The sequence below is a fragment of the Tursiops truncatus genome, chromosome X, assembly GCF_011762595.2.
Source record: "Tursiops truncatus isolate mTurTru1 chromosome X, mTurTru1.mat.Y, whole genome shotgun sequence".
Classification (NCBI taxonomy): Eukaryota; Metazoa; Chordata; class Mammalia; order Artiodactyla; family Delphinidae; genus Tursiops; species Tursiops truncatus.
The window spans coordinates 120523078-120542181 of record NC_047055.1 but is presented as its reverse complement, the minus strand read 5'-3'; the positions used below and the strand labels follow the sequence as shown (position 1 = coordinate 120542181).

Below are 19104 nucleotides of genomic sequence, written 5' to 3'. Positions count from 1 at the left end.
GGTTGCTCAGCCTCTCCACTTGGGCCCTTGGGCCCTGACAATGCTTGCTGTGGGGGACTGTCCAGTGTATTGCAGGATGTCTAACAGCATCCCTGGCTTCCATGCAGTAGATGTCAGCTGCATCCTTCCTCCAAGCTGTGAAAACTGAAAGTGGAGCCAGACATTGCTGAATTTTACCTGGGGAATGGGGGAAAACCATTCCTGGTTGAGAACTACGTATCTATGTGTATGTGTGTATATATGAAATGAATGATCTTATGAATATTCATGAAGCATCCCCTCAACTCCCTAAAAAAAGAAAACAAAGGAGAAGTTCTGCAGACACTGAAATCTTCCAAGGCAACCTTCTGGCTTTCAGATGCTTGCTATCCCTCTCCTGCTTTCCTTTACGTTTTAGGCACAGCAGCCAATGTTGCGTTTTTACGGCAGGTTTACTCTATTTGTATAACATCGCAGCTTTTCACTTCACCTCAAATTACCTTACGGCTACACACGAATACACATTAAAAAGTATCTTTATAGAAGATAGTCAACTTTCAGAAACAGGCTTTACAGAGCAAAGGATTTCAAATACATGCTTCTCATCTTTATCAGAATCAGGATCTGTGTTTGTAAAAACATCAGACAACCAGGCCTGCACTGGCTCCAGTGTCACAGTGGTGAACCCCAACAGAGACAGGCCAGGTGAAAGACTGGATAAAAATGAGTTAACGTTGGTATAATCACTGATTCTGAGTTTGCATAAGGTCAAATGAGAAGTTTAACAGATTGTTAAAACACTCTTTTCAACTGCTTATTTTGAAATCATATTGAGATAGACATGGTTTTTCTTCTAACCCTTTAAGTTGACCTTTCTGAAACTTCTTTTTAAGTGGTTGTGCTGAAGCCACGTAGACCGTTGAGATACACATGGCTTTCCCCTTTAATGCCCCAAGTTGATCTTCCCTTTAAATACACATAATAGTCGACATGTAAACTGTCCCACTTGAACACATCTTTCAAAATGGTTGCCAGCGCCAGCCGGTGACCCAGAAGCTACGGCTTCCTCCCTGTGTTAACAGTGGGGTTGAGAGGACTCTGCGGCTTGGGGCTGTGGCAGAGCAGATGTGTGACTTCCAGCATCCCCCATGTGATGGCAGATGGGGCCTTACCTTTGGGAATGGTGATCTGACAGCTCAGGTCACAGTCCTGCTGCAGCTGATAAAAAGCCACTTCCTGCAGCCGGGCTCGCTCCAGCTCTGAGAGGCTCTGGATGGAGACTGACCTCAGCCGTACGCTGCGACCCGACATACTGTTCCACGTGAAGTCACCCTGCAGATCAAGGGGAAGCACATCAAGGGTCACACAGTAATCTACGACTCGCAAGCCTCAGCCTCTCTCTCAATCGGTCATAACGTCAAGCAAACTTCATTTTCACGTTCCCAAATTGGCTCTCAACCCCTGAAATCAAATCCACTCTTACTTAACTGTGGATTTACTCAGTCAACTGCCAACATCAAAATCTGGAGTATCTGCTAGGTCATCTGATCCCATAAAATGATGCAAAGAAAGCTATGTGGGAAGATGCTTCAAGGGTCCTGCCTCCCCTCTCTCATGGGAAGACATGGGAACTTTTCGGCTTTTCTTTCTCAGTAACAGGAAAAACTACCGCTAACTGCCATTGTGCGCACTAGACATAGGAGGGGAAACGTATACTGATAGCCTACCGTGTACCAGCAAAGCGCCAAGGGCTCTTTAGTTACTTCCTCTATATAATAATACAATCTAGTATATTTATTATATATGACACAATATATTATTATTATATATAACTCATACTTATGATACATTATTGTAATATATACTTAGGATACATTATGTTGATATTATAGTAATATATAGTATATATAAATATAATATAATATAATATAGAATAAATTGAGGCTTAGGAAGGTTAAGTAGTTTTCGCCAAATTGTAAAACTTACAAGATTTGAAACTAACCAGGACTCCAGCTAAAACATCTTAGGCTTTTAAATTCTATGCTAAATTGTAACCACTGAGTTTCTATTTAGAGCAGTCTAATGAGCTCTTTTGATCACAGTAAGTATAGAGATATGATCAATAAAAGCTACACATATTTACAGAGACGTTTGATGCTAAAATACTCCACATCAAAGAATCAAAGCAAAGATTCCCACAATCCTGAGGCTATCTGTGTGCTCACACACACACGTCTGATTTCACACCTCTGAGAGTGAATGTCTCTACCCTTGATGCAGACAGTGAGAAAACGATGACCTAAGAAACAATCCTTCACAATCCTCGGAAGCCCAATGTCCCCTCACTGAGGAGGAATTCCTACGAATCACAGATATCAACCAGGGCACAACAGCTGTGAAGAGGTATCTACTGCTTCGTTAACAATCAAGAAAAATTGTGGGAGAAGGAATAGTGCTGGGCCCTACAGACACTGCCAGGGACTTCTTGCGGATGTGGGGAACATTTAAGGAATCCCAGAAGACTTCACCATCCTCACTATTCACCTTAAAGAAGAGAGACAGAAAGGCTGGCCCCAGCGACTGCTAAGACACCTTTGTTCCCTACTGGTAGCAAATTCCTGCCTAGAAGGTTCATTCCAAAGAGTGAACGGCACTGTGTTAATTCTTTGTTATTTTTTTCCTCTTTATCTGGGATTTCATGGATTTATTTAACAAATGGAGATATCATACTCTAGTAGCGGCAGAAAATAAACAAGGGTAAGTAAAGAATGTAGCGTGTTAAGTAATGATAACTGCTAAGGAAGGAACAAAAAGCAGGGAAGGGGCCGGCAGTGTGAGTAGAGGACAGGGATTTACACTACTAGGTGGAAGGGCTGGGAAAGACCTCACAGGGAAGTCCAGGTTTGAGCAGAGCTTCAAGGAGATGAGGAATTTTTGTTTGTTTGCCTTCAGGCATCTGCATCCAGTGGGTGAGAAGGAGGGGTACCAGGGACCCAGGAGGGGCACAGGGAACAGGGTGTGGGAATGCGTCAGGGCCGAGGAGTGAGTGCATAAATGTAGGCAAAGCGGGTAGGCTGCAGTCACGTTCGGTGAACTGAAGAACATTCTTCCAGGCCCAGTGTATTTTGGATTTTTTTCTTTTCTTTTTTTTTTTTTTGGTATAGCTGGACTAACCACAAGTTTAGACAGGAACTGGGGACTTAAGTGTTGGGTGTACCTCTCACTCACACCCTTTAAGATTAGGGCACCACAGGTACGATATCAGTGAATTGCTTTCCCCTCACCCAAATGGGAAGTTCCAGATGAGCTGGGGATTTTTAAATATGAAGTCTAGGTATCTAAGGGAGCCCGCGGCTGCTTGAAGTGTCAAAATGGAATTACATATCTATTCTTTAAATGCATTTAAAAATATGCCCTCCGACGGGCTCTAGTATCTGTAGCAGGGGTTGGCTATCTTCTTCTGTAAAAGGCCAGACAGTAAATATTTCAGGACTTGTGGGCCATGTGGTCTCTGTCAAAACTACTCAGATCTGCCTTTGTGGCATGAGAGCAAACCATAGACAGTTTATGAATGAATGGGTGTGGCTGCGCGCCAGTCAAACTTCATTTACAGAAACAGGTGGAAGGCTGGATTTGGACAGTGGGCTGTAGTTTGCCAACCTTTGAACAATAGCTCATGACTGAAATAAAATTAATCAATCCCTAGAAGACACATTTTATTTTTATTTAGTATGACCTCCTGCATAATGAATTCAAACGAAGTTCAATGAGCACCTATTACGTGCTAGAAACAGTATTAGGCTTGGGATTGTCAAAATGACAACACAGTCCTCGTTCTTTTTTTTTTTTGGAACCAACTGACTCACATTGTAGTAAATACAAAGTAAAGCAATGATCGTGGCTTGAGCTGTCTGGTTCAGTGATCGGGCGGAACGTCACACACAAGCTCAGTCACTGCAAACAATGGTTTTCTGGCTGTGACCACTGGCTGTCACTTCTAACATAGCAGAATCATGTCAGGGGGAATGGAAAAAGTGAGCACCACTTCTTACCATGTTCTCCCTAGTACTGCCAGTCTCCCTCTGCCCCTGTGTTGGATACAGCAGAGACCACCCACCAATCAGCCCAAGGCAGGCCAACAGGGAGGGGCCAATCACTCTGTTCTCCAACTACAGCCAGACTCACCTCCACAGCAGTACCTGTGGCCCTAGCCTGGACTCCTGTACAGGAGTCTGGCTCTGGCGGTGGCAGCTGGAAGAGGGTAATAGGACCTCCTGCTGAATGAAGGAAGTTGGGTGAATGAATGGGTCAGCTGCAGGGGTCACTTGCAAAGGGACTGGAGTGATAAGAAAAGAACTCATTCAGGCAGATACTTTTGATATCTCCCAAACCTGCCTGTGGCAGGAGGGGAAGCCATCTCCCATGGGAGAGGAGTCAATGGGGTGGAAGGCCATATTCTCACTACTGAGTCTTTGCAGGAGCCAGGGCTTCAAGGCACAAGGCTCCTGGTTCCTTCTCTCCACCACCCCCTCCACTCTCTCCACTCTCTCCACTCACTCCTTGTGCTGCTTCTTCTTTTTCTTCTTTGCTGCCTTGCTGTCTTTTGACGTGTGCCTTGCCCTCTTGTGTGTCACTCTCAGAGTCCGAGCTGTCAGAGTCAGATGACTTCCTGTCTCTCTGTTTCTTTTTCTCCTTTTCCTTCTTTCTTTTTCTAGAAGAATTTCTCGTGGGGTCAGGCTTTTCAAACTCTGCTGATTTTGCCTCTTCCTTCTCCTCTCTCTCATTAGGTATCAGAGAGTACTTGCTCCCACCTGGTTGCATGAAACAATGCTTTGCGAAGTGGCCTTTACAGCCACACTCCTTGCAGGTAGTGTTCAGGACAGCCTCGAGGGTGATCTTCTGCCCAGTGTAATCCTGGAAGGACTGCCTCTGCCTCTCTTATTGCTCAATGATAACGTTGTTGGCGTCAAGGTCCTTCCCAGTCCCTTGGTTGACAGCTTTCACGGAGAGGGATACTTTTATCCTTTCCCTTTTCATCTCTCGTCCGATAAGCTTCACCCACACCTTCTCTCCGACATCTACTATCTCAGAGGGCTTATCCACGCGACAGGATGACATGTGAGTTCGATGGACCAGACCTTGCTTCCGACAGCCTGGGATTTTGACTTGCCTCCACAGTCTGTCACCATAGCAACCTCTCCTTGGAAAATAGTGTAGAGAGCAGGCAAGTTCTCCATGGTCTCGGGTCTTCCTGAATTCATCCTTAATGTTCTATGGTTCCTCCATTTCTCTTCTGCTAAAGCTAATTCAAGTGTCTCGGTGTCAGCACCCGGTCTCCACTCCGCAGCCAGTCCTTGTTCTTAAGGAGTTAAATTTTGGTAGGAAGAACACACTCGGTCCATGAAATACAGAGATTATGATACTAGGAGTAAGCACCAAATGCAATGGGATGCCTAGGAGAAAGGCTTTGACATCTATCTGGGGATCAAGGAAAGCTTTATAAGAAGGCAGCGTTTCCCAGGAGACCCGTAAGTTGAATAAGAGGGGTAAGGGTTTGCTCCGTAGAAATGCAACATTGGAACAAAGGTGCCAAGGCAAATGAATTTGAGAGAACGGCCTTGTTTGGGGGAAATTACAAGGCTAGAAGGAAGGAAAGAGCAGGAGGCGAAGCCACGCAGAACTCAGGGCCATATCCTGGAGGGCTTTCTCGGCAGGCTTTGCAAAGCAGATTGGATTTATTCAGCAGGTGATGGCTAGTCATTAAGGAACCTTGAGTAAGAGAGGAACGTGATCAGATGACTGGAAACACATTTCCAAGGGAATTGAGGGAGGGTGCAAGCCAAAGATGCAGAGATCAGAAGAGCCACTGGGCTACAGGTATGACGCTGATTCAAATTTGAACAGATAGGGAGATGCGCAGAACCACAGAGATGCCTGGGGACAAATTGTATGTAGTGGAGGGTAGGGAAGGAGTAATCTAGGATGACTTAAACACTTCTGGCCTGAGCAACTGGGAGGATGGTACACTAAATCACCAAGATGAGGAAGGGCAGAAGGGAGAAGAAAGATGTTCAAATGTGACATTCTGAAAGTGATATTTTATCTCTAAGAAAGAAAGAAACAAAACACATGACCAAATCTGGCAAAACAGAATCAGGCCAGTTTGCATCTTTCTTGAGTCTTCATTTTCTTCTCCCAACTAAAACAGTTCCAACGCAATCAAGTAATATACATAGTTCTGGAAACTGCTCACAAATGACTACACTTAGCATAATGAAAAAGTGAAGATGTGATGCTTTCAATTTCTCTGAGTCCATTATACATCATAGCCCGTGGCTCTTAACTTCGTAGACTTTTAAAATTCTTTGGTAAATTTGGAATTATCAGCCAAAAGAGAGAAAAGGCTTGGTCTACTTGTAATGACTTGAATTTATGGAGTTGTTGTCTCCTAAGACTTTAGTTCTTATAGCAGCTGATGGCTCAGGAGAAGGCTACAGCCAAATCCCAGAAAGAGAAAAGAGTGTGGCGCTTTCTTGAAAGCAGGGCAGCTGCATTCATCAGCCTTTGGAAGAGTCATTTCACAAAGGAGGTAATACTGTCCCCAGAGCCAACTGGTTCTTAAACCCATCCTTAGCACATGGCTGAAAAAACAATTTTCTTGGGAGAGAAGGTCATCAAATAATTAACAAAGAGGGACTTCAAAGATATCTCCAAAGCTACCTATTATCAAATGTGTGGCATCTTAAAAAATATCAGTTACATTTTTGATTATGGGTAATGGACCAAGATGCTTCATAATCCATTTTATACCGCAAACGTGAATAACTGAAGCCTGAAGTGTTCACACAGCCCTGGAAAAGTCTGGACGGGCCACTCCAGTTCATCACCCTCCACCCTCCACCATCTCATTGTCTTTTGCCACCTGCCAATCAACAGTCATGAATACATCAAATAATCTGCATCTTCCCCTGTGTCCCAATTTTCTCACCGCTCCCAATCTATATTTCTACCGTTGTGAATTTTAATGATTTTTTTCAGATTAAGCACATGCGATTTCAACATGTTTTTTCAAGTTGGAAATACGTGAGGTCCATTTTTGGGAAATTATCAAATTAACACAATTAACTGACAGGTTAAAACCATATTCATTCATAGTATCTTGCAATAAAGTCAAGAGGTATCAGTGCCTGCCCTAAATGACATAGAACAGCGTTCTTCATTTTTATTTTTATCCTTAATGCAATATAGACATTTTGCACATACGGTCAAGTAAATGTCACAACACAATGGCCGGGAAACTCTGCGAACATGTCTTAAAACTACAGTTGTATTGCTTTTTAAGGCGTGATAATTTAGTGTTGGCTCACAATAAGTTACTTGGTCGAATGCATCCACATTCCTAATTTCAGTCCACATCATCTTTTAAAATTAATTTGTTTAAAGAGACCTTTCTCAAAACATTCACCCAAGGTTTATCCAAATTATCCCAAGGTTCAAATCAGAGTATTCGCAATGAAGTACCTAGAAGTCTAAAATCTAAACTCAGCCTGTTTCTCTTCCGCCTTCTCACCTCTCCCTTCAGGTTGCTACAGCTGAGGACGGAGCCCCCAGATGCGGCACCCGTGGGAACCACACAGACCAGAGTTGCGGGGAGTCGCCGAGCAAATCCATGAGGTTTCCACATCTCCTCAGTGGCCTCTTTCTAGAATTCCTAGGGGTCACAGTGTTTCTGTGCGTAAAATATGTTTGCCTTTATATTACGAAAATTGTCAAACATGAGGAAAGAAAGAGATTAGACTAATGACCTCGCAGAGGTTCTGAGGCAGGTGTCTGCTCTGCAGTTGAGCACGCTTTTTTTTTTTTGGTTTCCTGATTGACTGACCCATGCAGCCACGATTGAGAACCACTGCGCTCCAGGGTTGATCAGATTCAGGTTGGGTTGTAGTAAGTCTGCTGTTCCTAGAAAATTCAAGAAGTTCGCCACCAAAGAAAGATGCAATTTTACCACAAGATGTTACTTTTTGAAACAAAATGTGAGCTTTAAGACACTCAGGAGTAAGCACCATCTGCTTTCCTTTGTTGAACAACAACAACAACAACAAACGACTTGAACCAGACACTCAGATTCTAAAGCCTATGCTCTTAGCCACTACAACATCCAGGCTGGTGGATACAAAGCTTGAGATGCCCTTCAGCCTGCGTTTTGTTCTGCAGAGGTAGAGAGACGTATAGTATGGAGTTACTGGACAGGAGGTGTGGCAGACAGAATGATAAGACGGCCACATCTTAATTCCTAGAACCTGTGAATATGTTACCTTACCTGGCAAAGGGAACTTTGCAGATGGGATTAAGTTAAAGGATCCTGAGATAGGGAGGTCATTCTGGGTTATCCAGATGAGTCCAACCTAATCATAAGAGTCCTTACCAGAGAGAGGCAGAGGTGGCTCTGTGTGTGTGTGTGTGTGTGTGTGTGTGTGTGTGAGAGAGAGAGAGAGAGAGAGAGAGAGAGAGAGAGAGAGAGAGAGAGAGGGATTTGAGGATACTAGGCTGACAGCTTTAAAGACGGAGGAAGGAGCCATAAGCCAAGAAATGCAGGCAGCTTTTGCAAAAGCTGGAAAAGACAAGGCACACATTCCCCCCAGAGTCTCCAGAGGATGCAGCCTTTGATTTTAGCTGAGTGACACTGACCTCCAGAACTGTAAGACATTAAATTTCTCATGTTTTAAGTTTATGGTAATTTGTTACATCAGCAATAGGAAATGTAACAGCGAAGCAGTAGAAGGGAGCATTAGAAGAGAAGGTTGGTGAAGGTCAAGGGGATTGAGTTCAGATGAGGATAAGCTCCCAGACACTTAAGAAAGTAGGTGTTGACCGCCCATCAGATTTTTATCGCCCTCTTTCCTGGTGCTACAGTGCTGCTTCATACTACAGGTACCACCACCAATGATTTGAACTGGAGAGGTTCCAAGACTGGAATTTCGAAAGCGCTTTCCCCACTAAATAGAATTTTAGAAACTTACACATAGTAAATATCTCAGGCTTGTGGTTCATAGAGTCTTTGTCACAGCTACCCAGTTCTGCCAATGTAGCACAAAGGCAGCCATAAACCACATGGAAACAAAAGTTCCAATAAAATTTTACTCACAGACACTAAAATTCTAATCTCATCTAATTTTCAAGTCACAAAATATTATTCTTTTGATTTTTTTCAACCATTTAAGAATGTAATGACCATTCTAGGCACGTAGGTCATACAAAAACAGGCAGCAGGCTGGATGTGGCCCACTGGCTGCAGTCTGCCAACCCTTGATATAAAGAGATTGGGATCATTTAGGGCGCTACACATACTTCTTTAGCATCTACTACCATGCGGCAGAGACCCGGTCCCTAGCGCTCTGCATCGTGAGCGACATACATCAGCTCGATTCATGAGGGCAAGAAGCCTGTCTGCTTTACTGACCTGGGTGTTCCCAGTATCCAAGATACTACCTGGCAATTAATTATCACTGAAGAATAAATAATTCACAAGCAATAAATATTTGTCAGTCTAGGGACTACATGAATCACATGCATCATGAGTTCAATAAGAAATTGGAAACTAACCAACTCAGGTAATATCGTATCTATGAGGGAAGATGTCTTCAGGATTTGAATAAACTGCTAAGAAACAGTCTTTTGAAACAGAGCCTGTTGTTGAGCCCCGAAATGCCGGTATATGAGGGCAGAAAATAAGTGTAAAAATATCGGACTTGAGGAATAATGAATCTGTGACACTCAGGCTCATATGTCAGATGTCTTACGAGCAGGAAGACACAAACATAAGGGTCAATGTTGCCCTGTGACCCTCATCACGTGGGCCATGAAGTAATAAACAAGCCGCCAGACGCGTGCCACAGCCCACCGGCACAGCCTAGGATGTGTTTCTGGTGGTTCCTCAATTCTCAAACGCACATTCCAGTCCAGCATTTTTCTTTGGTGACTGTTTATCTCATAAACGGATGACTCATTTTCAGGCTCTCTGGATCCAGTTTTTGAGTGGCTGTCATAGGACTTTTTCTTTTTTAGGTTGAAAGTGGATGATTTCTAATTTGTTTCAATTTCGTAAATGTGAGGTTGAAAGTGACCCAAATGTTTCTGGATAGACAAAAGCCCTTGATAGTTATAAAAATATCCTTTTTATTTTCGGGTACTATGGGACAGCATTAACAAAAGGTAACAACACGATACAAAAGGATATACCACAGTGGTTCTTGGGGGTGAGTTTGCCCTCTCAGGGGACATTTGGCAATGTCTGGAAACATTTTTGGCTATCATGACTCTAGGGTGGGGTTTCCTACTGGCAACTAGTGAGTAGACATCAGGGATCTGCTCACCATCCTACAATACACAGGACAGCCCCACGTGCCTGCAATAAAGAACCACCTGTCTCCAAATGTCCACCATGCAGAGATCGAGAAAACCTGGCATAGCGTAAGCTGGGTCTGCTGTTAGGCCCCAATTAAACACAATGTCCTCAAAATGATGGTGTCAGAAGACATGAACACTCCTGAGTTTTGTTTATCATCAAAGGCATGCACCATGCACGATATACTCTTACGCATCTATGCATGATTATGTATATTATCCGTGTATTATTCTGTATATTATGGAAATCAGTGAGCAGAATCATAGAAGCTATTTAGAACTAGCATTAAGAAGCACAAACAACACAAACCAGTTTAAAAGAGGCAGGCAAAAACAGCCTCAATACAACAGAATCTCGATTAACTGGAGAACAACTCACCGAAAGCATTAACTAAAGAGATTTCCTTCCTGCCAGAAGTATATGTCTCCACGTTTAGAAAAAAAAACAAGCAAAAGGCAAACTGAAAAACCAACCATCTAATATCTGGGGTTTATTCAGAAAGGTCATTCTTTTGAGCTCAACTGCATCTTTACAAACAGACTTGATTCTTCCCATGAAATAAACTTGATTGAAATACTTTTGGTTTTGGTCTATACCACATTGTTTTATTATGGCCTTGAAACAAATCTCTAATTGCAGCAGCTCTTTAACCTCATCCAACTATAAACTTCCCAAGGCCCAGTGAGCCCCCAAGAAGTGACGCGAGACTGCTCACAATATGGCCTGCAGACAAGTCTTGTAAACGTGCAGGTTTCTGGGCTCTAAGGCAGATTTAGGGAACTAGGGTCACAAGGGATGGGGCCCAAGTACCTTCGTCATAAACCAGAATCCTCGGGGGATTCTTATCTTTGCACAATAAAGATTGAGGCCCACTGGTGTGGTAGTAAGGACTTGGATTCAAACAGCTACGAGCTCTTCGGCAAGATTCAGAACATCTCCAAGCCTCAGTTTTCTCACCAATAAGATGGAGCAAAGAAAAAGACTTAACTCCCAGGTTTGTAGTGATGGTATGAGTCAATGCAAGTGAATTTCTTGCCGAGTACTTATTAGCTCCCAGCAAGCCCTGAATGTGTGGTAAAGTTATCATTAATTTTAATCATCATTCCTCTAAATTTGCGTCCCCTTTTTAAGCCTGGCAGTTTTAGTGACACCAAAAACTCTTAAGAAATGTGTGTTGAACTCATGAATAAATGGTTCTACTATGCGTAAGATGCCTTTTCTACGTGTCTACAAGCCAGCCAGCTGGATTGTGGCTCCATATAGGTGAGAAGCAGAAGCAAAGACCAGATGAGTAAGTTAAGGTCTGAACAATGGCAGGCCATTTACGTAAACCATGCCAGGGGCTGAATTTCTTTTGTCTTCTACTGTGGCCAGCTGTCATTTATTAATAATTAATAACTGCTGAAGCACGGCCTAAGTTTAAATACCAGGCTCACAACCAACATTTCTGAAAAGGGCTGCCTAGTTCTTTATAATTCCAAAATAAACACATCTCCAATGACAAGGAACTCCTTTCCTCATGAGCTTCTGGGCAAAGCCGAGGGTATCTGCATAGCTGTCACACCCCTGTTTGGACTCTTAAAAAGAGGTTATTCCTTTATGAACTCAACAAAATAACATTTGCTAATTCTTCTCTTGATTCTTCGAGCACTTCTTCTCAACAGATCTTTAGGAAGATTTAATACTTCTATATTGTATATAATTTTTGTTTTCTTTATCTATTCTGGTCCTTTTTTTAAAAGCAGAAATTTTAGAAAAGTCTGAACGTTTGGTTGGTATAGCAGTCCATTTTAACCTTTTGCCTTGGTATATTCGCTATCGATTGCTACATAAGGGGTACCAAAATGTTACAGTAACATGGTGGGAAAATGCGCCTCACTCATTCAACAGATATTTAATCGGCACCTTCTACAGGCCAGGCACTATTCTATGTACGTGGATTCATTGGTGAACAAAACGAGGAGCCCTGCGCTCATGGAGTGTCTAGGCCAGTAGAGGAAACTGATAAGAAACAAACATAATAAATGAGTAAATTACACAGCAAGTTACAAGGTGATAAGGCCTAGAGAAAAAGAGAAGGTAGGGGAGTGTGAGGGGAATCAGGAGTGCTGGGAGGGTTTCCAGGGCAACCTTACTGCGAATGTGATATTTGAACAAACTCTTATGGAGGTGAGGTAATGAGACAGGCAGATTTCAGGAGATGAGCATCCCAGGCAGGGGTGAGTTGACACGGGGGCAGCTTGGGGCAGTGGCTAAAAGCAAAGGTTGGCAAGCTAGGCTGCCTGGGCTTGAATCCCAGTTCTGCCACTTTCCAGCCATGTGGCTTTTAGCAAGCTTATTTTCTCTCCCCATGCTTTGTTTTCCTAATCTGTGAAATGGGGATGATGACAAGCCAGGGCTCGGCAAACTACTGCCTGTGAGCCAAATCCCATCTACGGATTGTTTTTGTCAATAAAGTTTCATTGGCATATTGCCACAAACATTTCTTTAGGTATTGTCTATGACTGCTTTCACGCAACAATGGAGGAGTTGAGTGGTTGTAACAGAGACTGTCTGGCCTGCAAAGGTGAAAATATTTACTATCTGGCTCTTTATAGAAAAGTTTGCTGACCCCTGTACTAGACTAAAAGTAAAGGCACATCTATGATGAGGACTTGTCTTTGGGATCAACATTTTCCTCCTCTCGTAAGATTTTGTTTCTCTGGGCAACATCCCAAAGAACCTGTAAAGAGATCACATGACACAGTAAGACTTGGGGATACTGTAAAGAATGTAAAAGCTAGGGTGCAATAAAAGTGGTTATCTGCAAATGGCCTATTCATGTGGATTACTGATAAACCAAAGTAGAAACGAACATTGTCAAACCCAGTGCTGTGCTACCACCACTCAAAAAACAAGAAGCAACACCAAAAAACCCCAAACATCACTCGTCACACACATCTTGTTTCCAGTGGAAAGAACCTTTCCGATGGTTGGCATAGAGGGGAAAAGAGCCACATATTCAAAGTTCCCAAAGGCAAAAACGTCAGAACGAAAGGCAAATTTCATTTCTGTGTATCCCTAGTTGAATCGTGGACTTGTCTACCAGCCGCCAATTTAACTTTGAGTTTTAAGCTTCACTTGACTCTTGGAATGGGGAAGGGGTAAATGAGCCTCTGCACAGATCCCAACAGTGTGGAAAATGGAAACACTTACAAGAATTAGAAACTTCTCAATGACAGCTCTAGCAGCTGATAGTTTTGCTTGCCTTTCTATAATTAAACTTAGTTCACTGAAATCAGAACGACAGACCTCCAGAGACGGACTGGACCTTGGAGATAATTGCTAACTACTCTGCTAGCTACTGTTCTAGGTCCTTTATTTATATTAGCTCATGTAATTCTTGCAGCAACTCTAAGGGCTATGCTACCATTATTACCCCCATATTTCAGATGAGGAAATCTTGAGTGACTTGACAAGATCACACACCTAGTAAACGGCAGAGTTAGAATCTGAAGCGTGGCTGCAGGTTCCAGAATCCAGACGGTAACTATCATAGGTATTTCACCACTTCTCCTGAGAAGTCAATCCAACCCCTACCTTTACAAAGGAGCAAAGCAAAATCCAAAGAAGTTAGGTGACTCTGCAGTAGCAGAGTGGGATCCGGGTGCTAAGGGTCACATTCTGTCTTCTCCCGCCACCGAGTCTTTTCATTCTGAGACATAACCTTATAATAGGGTAAACCAGATGATTTAAAAATCCGGTTTATGATTAGCCTTATCTAATATCTGAGCTGTTCTCCGAAGCCCATATTTATCAGAGCCACGGCAACTAAAATGTTGCCCCAAGTTCAAGAAGTCTAGAGGGGAAGATAAGCCGCTTTACCCTTTCAGACCTGAAAAACAGCCTGCACTGAATCTTCGGAGAAATCAGCCCAGTTCCATTTCATCACGGCATGCTGCTTCCGGGTCCAGGTTGCTCATTTCAAGCTGCTCCGACATTATCATTCAGTCTAAAAATAACGTTCTCATAAATCTCTATTGGCACGGACCGTACTTAGCTGTCACACATCTCAGACACTGATCAATCCACTTTTCTTCCCACATCACAAGACAAATGTGGAACAATCACAACATTTTATCACAGTAATCTGGAAAAGAAATAGAAGTATAGATATTTCTATTGCTTACCCATGAATTACATTCAGCTGTGTCTCTGCTGTCCTCTCTAATTTCACTGAACTAAGCTTGTAGTAGGAACTTGAGTCTGCTTGAAAAAAATTATTTTTTTTGGTGAAAAATGCATCCTGAAATGGCAGATTGCAACGAGTGTCTGAGAAATGGCCCAGCTGGCATAGCTGTGACTCCCAGGATACCTTTTGTTGCCAGAGACCTCCGCTACCATGAGTCTTGGGGCCAAAAAAATGCAATCTTTTCATCGGACCATTGAGAAGTTCCTGTCCCTTCAGAACAGAGGCAGGCTGTGCCGCTGAGTGAGTGTGTGAGTGTGTGTGTGTGTGTGTGAGTGTGTGTGTGTGTGTGTGTGTGTGTGTGTGTGTGTGTGTGAGTGAGAAAGGCAGTGCTAAGGGGGAGGGACAAAAAGAAGGCAGAGAAATTGAAACTGGATTTCCTGCTTTTTATTTTCATAGGACTATATTGAAGAGATATTCTGGAGTTAGGAAAGGATTCCTCTTAAAAAAAAATCCCCTTTTCCACAGGGATCTACGAATGGTAATTGGATTGTAACTGTGCAAACTGTCCTTATTAGGAATCAACCAAAGAATGACGGAAGCCTTGGGTAAAACCCCTGAGAGCATGGTAAGGCACATAGGGTGCTTTCTTTGTTTAGGATAAATTCTCAATTCTTAAATTACATTTTAAAAACACTGCCTTCTTCCTTTTTCTAACACTAGAAAAAAACCATTAAAAAACAAAACGGTTTCATTCTCCTTTATTCTCAAGTACAACACATGCTCTGAATCTTACGCGCTTTGTGGAACAATAGTCCTTGAGGAATTGTTCATTTCCTGAACAGAGGGTATGGAGGTCAGAGTGGGTGTAACCACGTGGCCATGTTTAAGAGGGTGCAGGTTGCCGGTGGAGGTGGCGGAGAGATAGCCATGAAGAGCAGAGAGAAAAGGGAAGATTTAAAACATATCCTGACCACTGACTACCTTGATCTCCACGTATTCCACATGGCGCTGAACCAAAACTAACTCAAAAGGACTCAAACTGACTTCAATATGAAGTTATACTCCTCTTGTGGTCTCAAGTGAATTCCAACAAAAGAATCACTGTGATTATAATTGACAAACTGAGAAATGATTTCATGGAAGACCTTACTGACTCAAAATTTACGGACTCGGTACATTTTTTTACTAGGATTCTGTGAGGTTAATCATCTCTTGATGTAAGCCACACATAGCTTCTGTTGCTGCTGGTATTTAGTAAGAGGAAAGAATTTAAAACCAATAAAATACGTCAGATGGTTTTCTTTACTGGAACAATTACACTTAAAGAGAAATTCAGAGGAAAAATTTACCTGTTACGGGATATACCTTCGCCTCCACTATCCTCAAAACCCAGATGCTGAAAAGAGTCATCATTCCAGCAGATAATCAATATGGTTCATGTAATCTGGATACTCATTTATGGAATTTAAACCCTCAATTAAAGTTATTTAATATAATATTTCACATGAAATTGATAAAAACCTGAAGACAGCACCTCTCAGAGCCACATGGGGTAGTCCCAGGCCTGGACCACACCTGTCAATATTCATGCCCTAGTGTCCCCTGCTCTTCAATCCTGACTGGCTCTGTGATCTGCTTTAGCCAATCAAATCTGGCAGAAACGATGGTGAGATAATTCTGGACCTAAGGCTTAAGAAGGCCTGACAATTTCTGCTTTTCCATTCTTGGGACCCTTGAACCACCGCGTCATAACTGTGGCTACTGTACTGGAGAGACCACGTGGAGAGGCCACATGGAGAGTGAGAAGAGCTTAGCTGTCCCAACGTCTCAGCTCCCAGACAACTTCCCAGTTGAGTGAAGCCTTATAAGCGACCACTGTCAAGGCCAGCAGAAGTGTCCAGCTGAGCCCAGGTCAGACTGCAGAACCGTTAGCAAATAGAAGGGTGGTTGTTTTCAGTCACCGAGGTTGGGGTGGTTTGTTACGAGGCAGTGAATAACCAAATCAACATCTTCTTGTGTTGAAGACAGTGGAGCCACAGGATGAAACAGCCTGGGTCCTTGAATCCTTGTTTGGAACACAGCTGTCCCACCAATCGTAGACACTACGAAAATAGGAGTGAGTAACAAACTGTATGGTGAGATTTGGGGATGTATGTGATATGGCGGTCAACCTCACCTCCCTTAACTTCTTTTGTACACACAGATCGCAGTTCTAAACAGTCTGAATCTGGAGTCCTACCCCTGGAACCTCTCGTGTACTTCTCCCCACTGAACGACACGGCAGGTCATTCCTTCACTTCCTACGTTTTCACGTGGAAAGAGAGGGGCTGCTCAACCAGAAGATAAAATAAAAACTATTCTTTACAGGTCATTTTTCAGAACACGTAGAAAGTCTTTTAGGAACAAGAGGATAAATATATGTTTAATGACATCCTCCAGGTTTTAAATAATATATAGTCAATATTTAGAAATAGGTGATGCTTTTCTTTCAGAATTATGACTTAATCTGATAAAATGGCATAGTGAAATTTCATCTACATCACATTTATTACTGAGAAACCTTTTGTTGGTCCAATTACCCTCTTTTGACCGGTACCATAGAATTGGCACTTGAGGTGTTGCTATTTTTTCTGATTGTACATAAAAAAAGTGAAAAAATTGTTAAGGACATTTCAATCCTTCTGATACCGTACAGACTGCAGTGAAAATCTGATCTTTTAGTTTAACTGTCAGACTCTACTTTTGTATTGTTCAGAACTTTCAGAGGTGAGGTGACAAGTAAAAGCACAGAAGGACGATTCTGTATTCTCTTCCCGGCTGTCATTTGCTTCCCTAACCATAGCTCTCTGTCCTCTCCCCGCCTCCAGCACTTGACTTTGGTCTAAGTTCTAGTGTCCTCCTGCTACTACTGTAACCCACTTGCAGAGAGAGTAACTTTTAGATCCTTTAGATCTAAGTATCTACCATCAAAGCCAAGTATTAGGTAACTGGAAACTGTTTCCAAATGCAATAGGTTTAACCCTTAGGCTGTATCACAGCATGCCAATGACATTTTCTTCAATGAGTCCCTTGGAAGACATGTGTGCAAAGTAAGTAGGACACAGAGCACACCCAACGAGAACTGGAAGGCCTCTCTGTAACTGGGAGAAACCTGGTAAACGCACGGAGGGCAGCTGAGTCCCCAAAGCCATTACGGAACAGAGGCACAGAGATGTGCACAAATAGAGGCAGGGAAGCAGGAGGAAACAAACAGAAAGCTGATGGGCAATCACCTCCGGGAGTAAGGGTCAGGGCACTGGTGTCTGTTTGAAAGAAAGAGAAATAGTCATTTTAGGAAACCTCCCAAGTGTCATACCCTTTACAAGTAGGAATATGCATGCTAAGTTTTGGGGTAGAGGTGTGACACAATGAAAGGGGTGTTTTAGGAAAGACGAATGATGCAGAGTGGTGCAGAACAGATGGGAAGGGGAGAGCAAGAGGAAGGAAACATTGAGGTCTACAGGGATGCTTTTCTTTAGGACAGTCCCTCAGTTTGTCCAATAAATCTGGATCCCCAGGGAGTCAGATCCAGTATTATACTTGGAGAAATACCTTCAGGGGTATAGTGAGACGTTCGTATCTCACTTTATGTGTTGGGGAGGGTAGACCTACAAAAGATCATTTTCTTCTGATTCTCATAGAGATGTATGGGTGTGACATCACTGGTTTCAATATGATGCAGAGGGTAGCACTTCTTGTGTAGGCTGCTCTTCCACCCACATTGCCAGGAAAGCTGCTATAAGGACGGATGCTGCAGGTTCCACCCAAGAAGGACACTCAGATGAGAGGACGCTCATTATGGGTAAGATGTCAGGTAAACTCTCTGAAGAGCAGGTCATTTATTCAGATATGAGCAGATTCACTGCTCATTAAATAAGAAATGGATTTTGGAACAAGATTATCTAAAAGATACAGGGATACTGAAGAAATGTTACCCCAAACTGGAGAACTCAACCCCAAATTAGATATTTACAAATAAGCAGGAAGTAAAGCAAACCTTAAGGAAAGATGAATATCATATTTAGAAGATGGAAAAATCTGTGCTGAAAACTCTTAGGCAAAACAAAATAGGCAACAATAACAAAAAAAACCAAAGTGAATTCCTTTCCACTTTCTCATTTCAATGCTACATTTGACAACGTTTTGTTTCATCAATTGCACTTAACAGTTTGCAAAAGTCTCCTCTCATTGAGGTTCCTCTCTAATAGGAAAGGAAAACAACTTCCTAAAACTTACATTAGACTTAATCCACTTATTACCTTAACTAATTAATTTGGAGTACTACCAAATGCATAAACATCAGTCACCTCTAATCTATTGCCCAAGATGTGAGATGTTGACGATAAAACTTTCAGCTTCAGTTTAAGATAATTTATCTTATTAAACTCCTGCAACAGGTAGTTCAAAATCGGCATGAGTTGTTGTAATACTTCAACCTAAGTGGGAAAAGGCAACTTACACGTTTTCAATTGAAGGTTGGTAGTTAACTCACCTAAATCTTTACTCGTCT

At 42.6% G+C, this 19104-nt stretch overlaps 1 protein-coding gene and 1 pseudogene across 6 annotated transcripts in view; both read right to left on the bottom strand.

Annotated features, from left to right (window-relative positions):
- ARHGAP6 (Rho GTPase activating protein 6) overlaps window positions 1-19104 on the bottom strand; it is a 486446-nt gene that overhangs the window by 85179 nt on the left and 382163 nt on the right. For 4 of the 6 annotated variants that reach the window (XM_019928543.3, XM_073799621.1, XM_033849658.1 and 1 more), the window contains one exon: window positions 1152-1311. In XM_019928543.3, coding sequence (XP_019784102.1) covers window positions 1152-1311 — 160 coding nt within the window. Of the gene's footprint in view, window positions 1-1151; window positions 1312-4536; window positions 4681-14553; window positions 14782-19104 lie in introns of those variants that run through there. The other 2 variants (XM_073799623.1, XM_073799620.1) reach the window with 2 other exon arrangements.
- Window positions 4533-5321, bottom strand: LOC101340035 (zinc finger CCHC domain-containing protein 17 pseudogene; annotated as a pseudogene).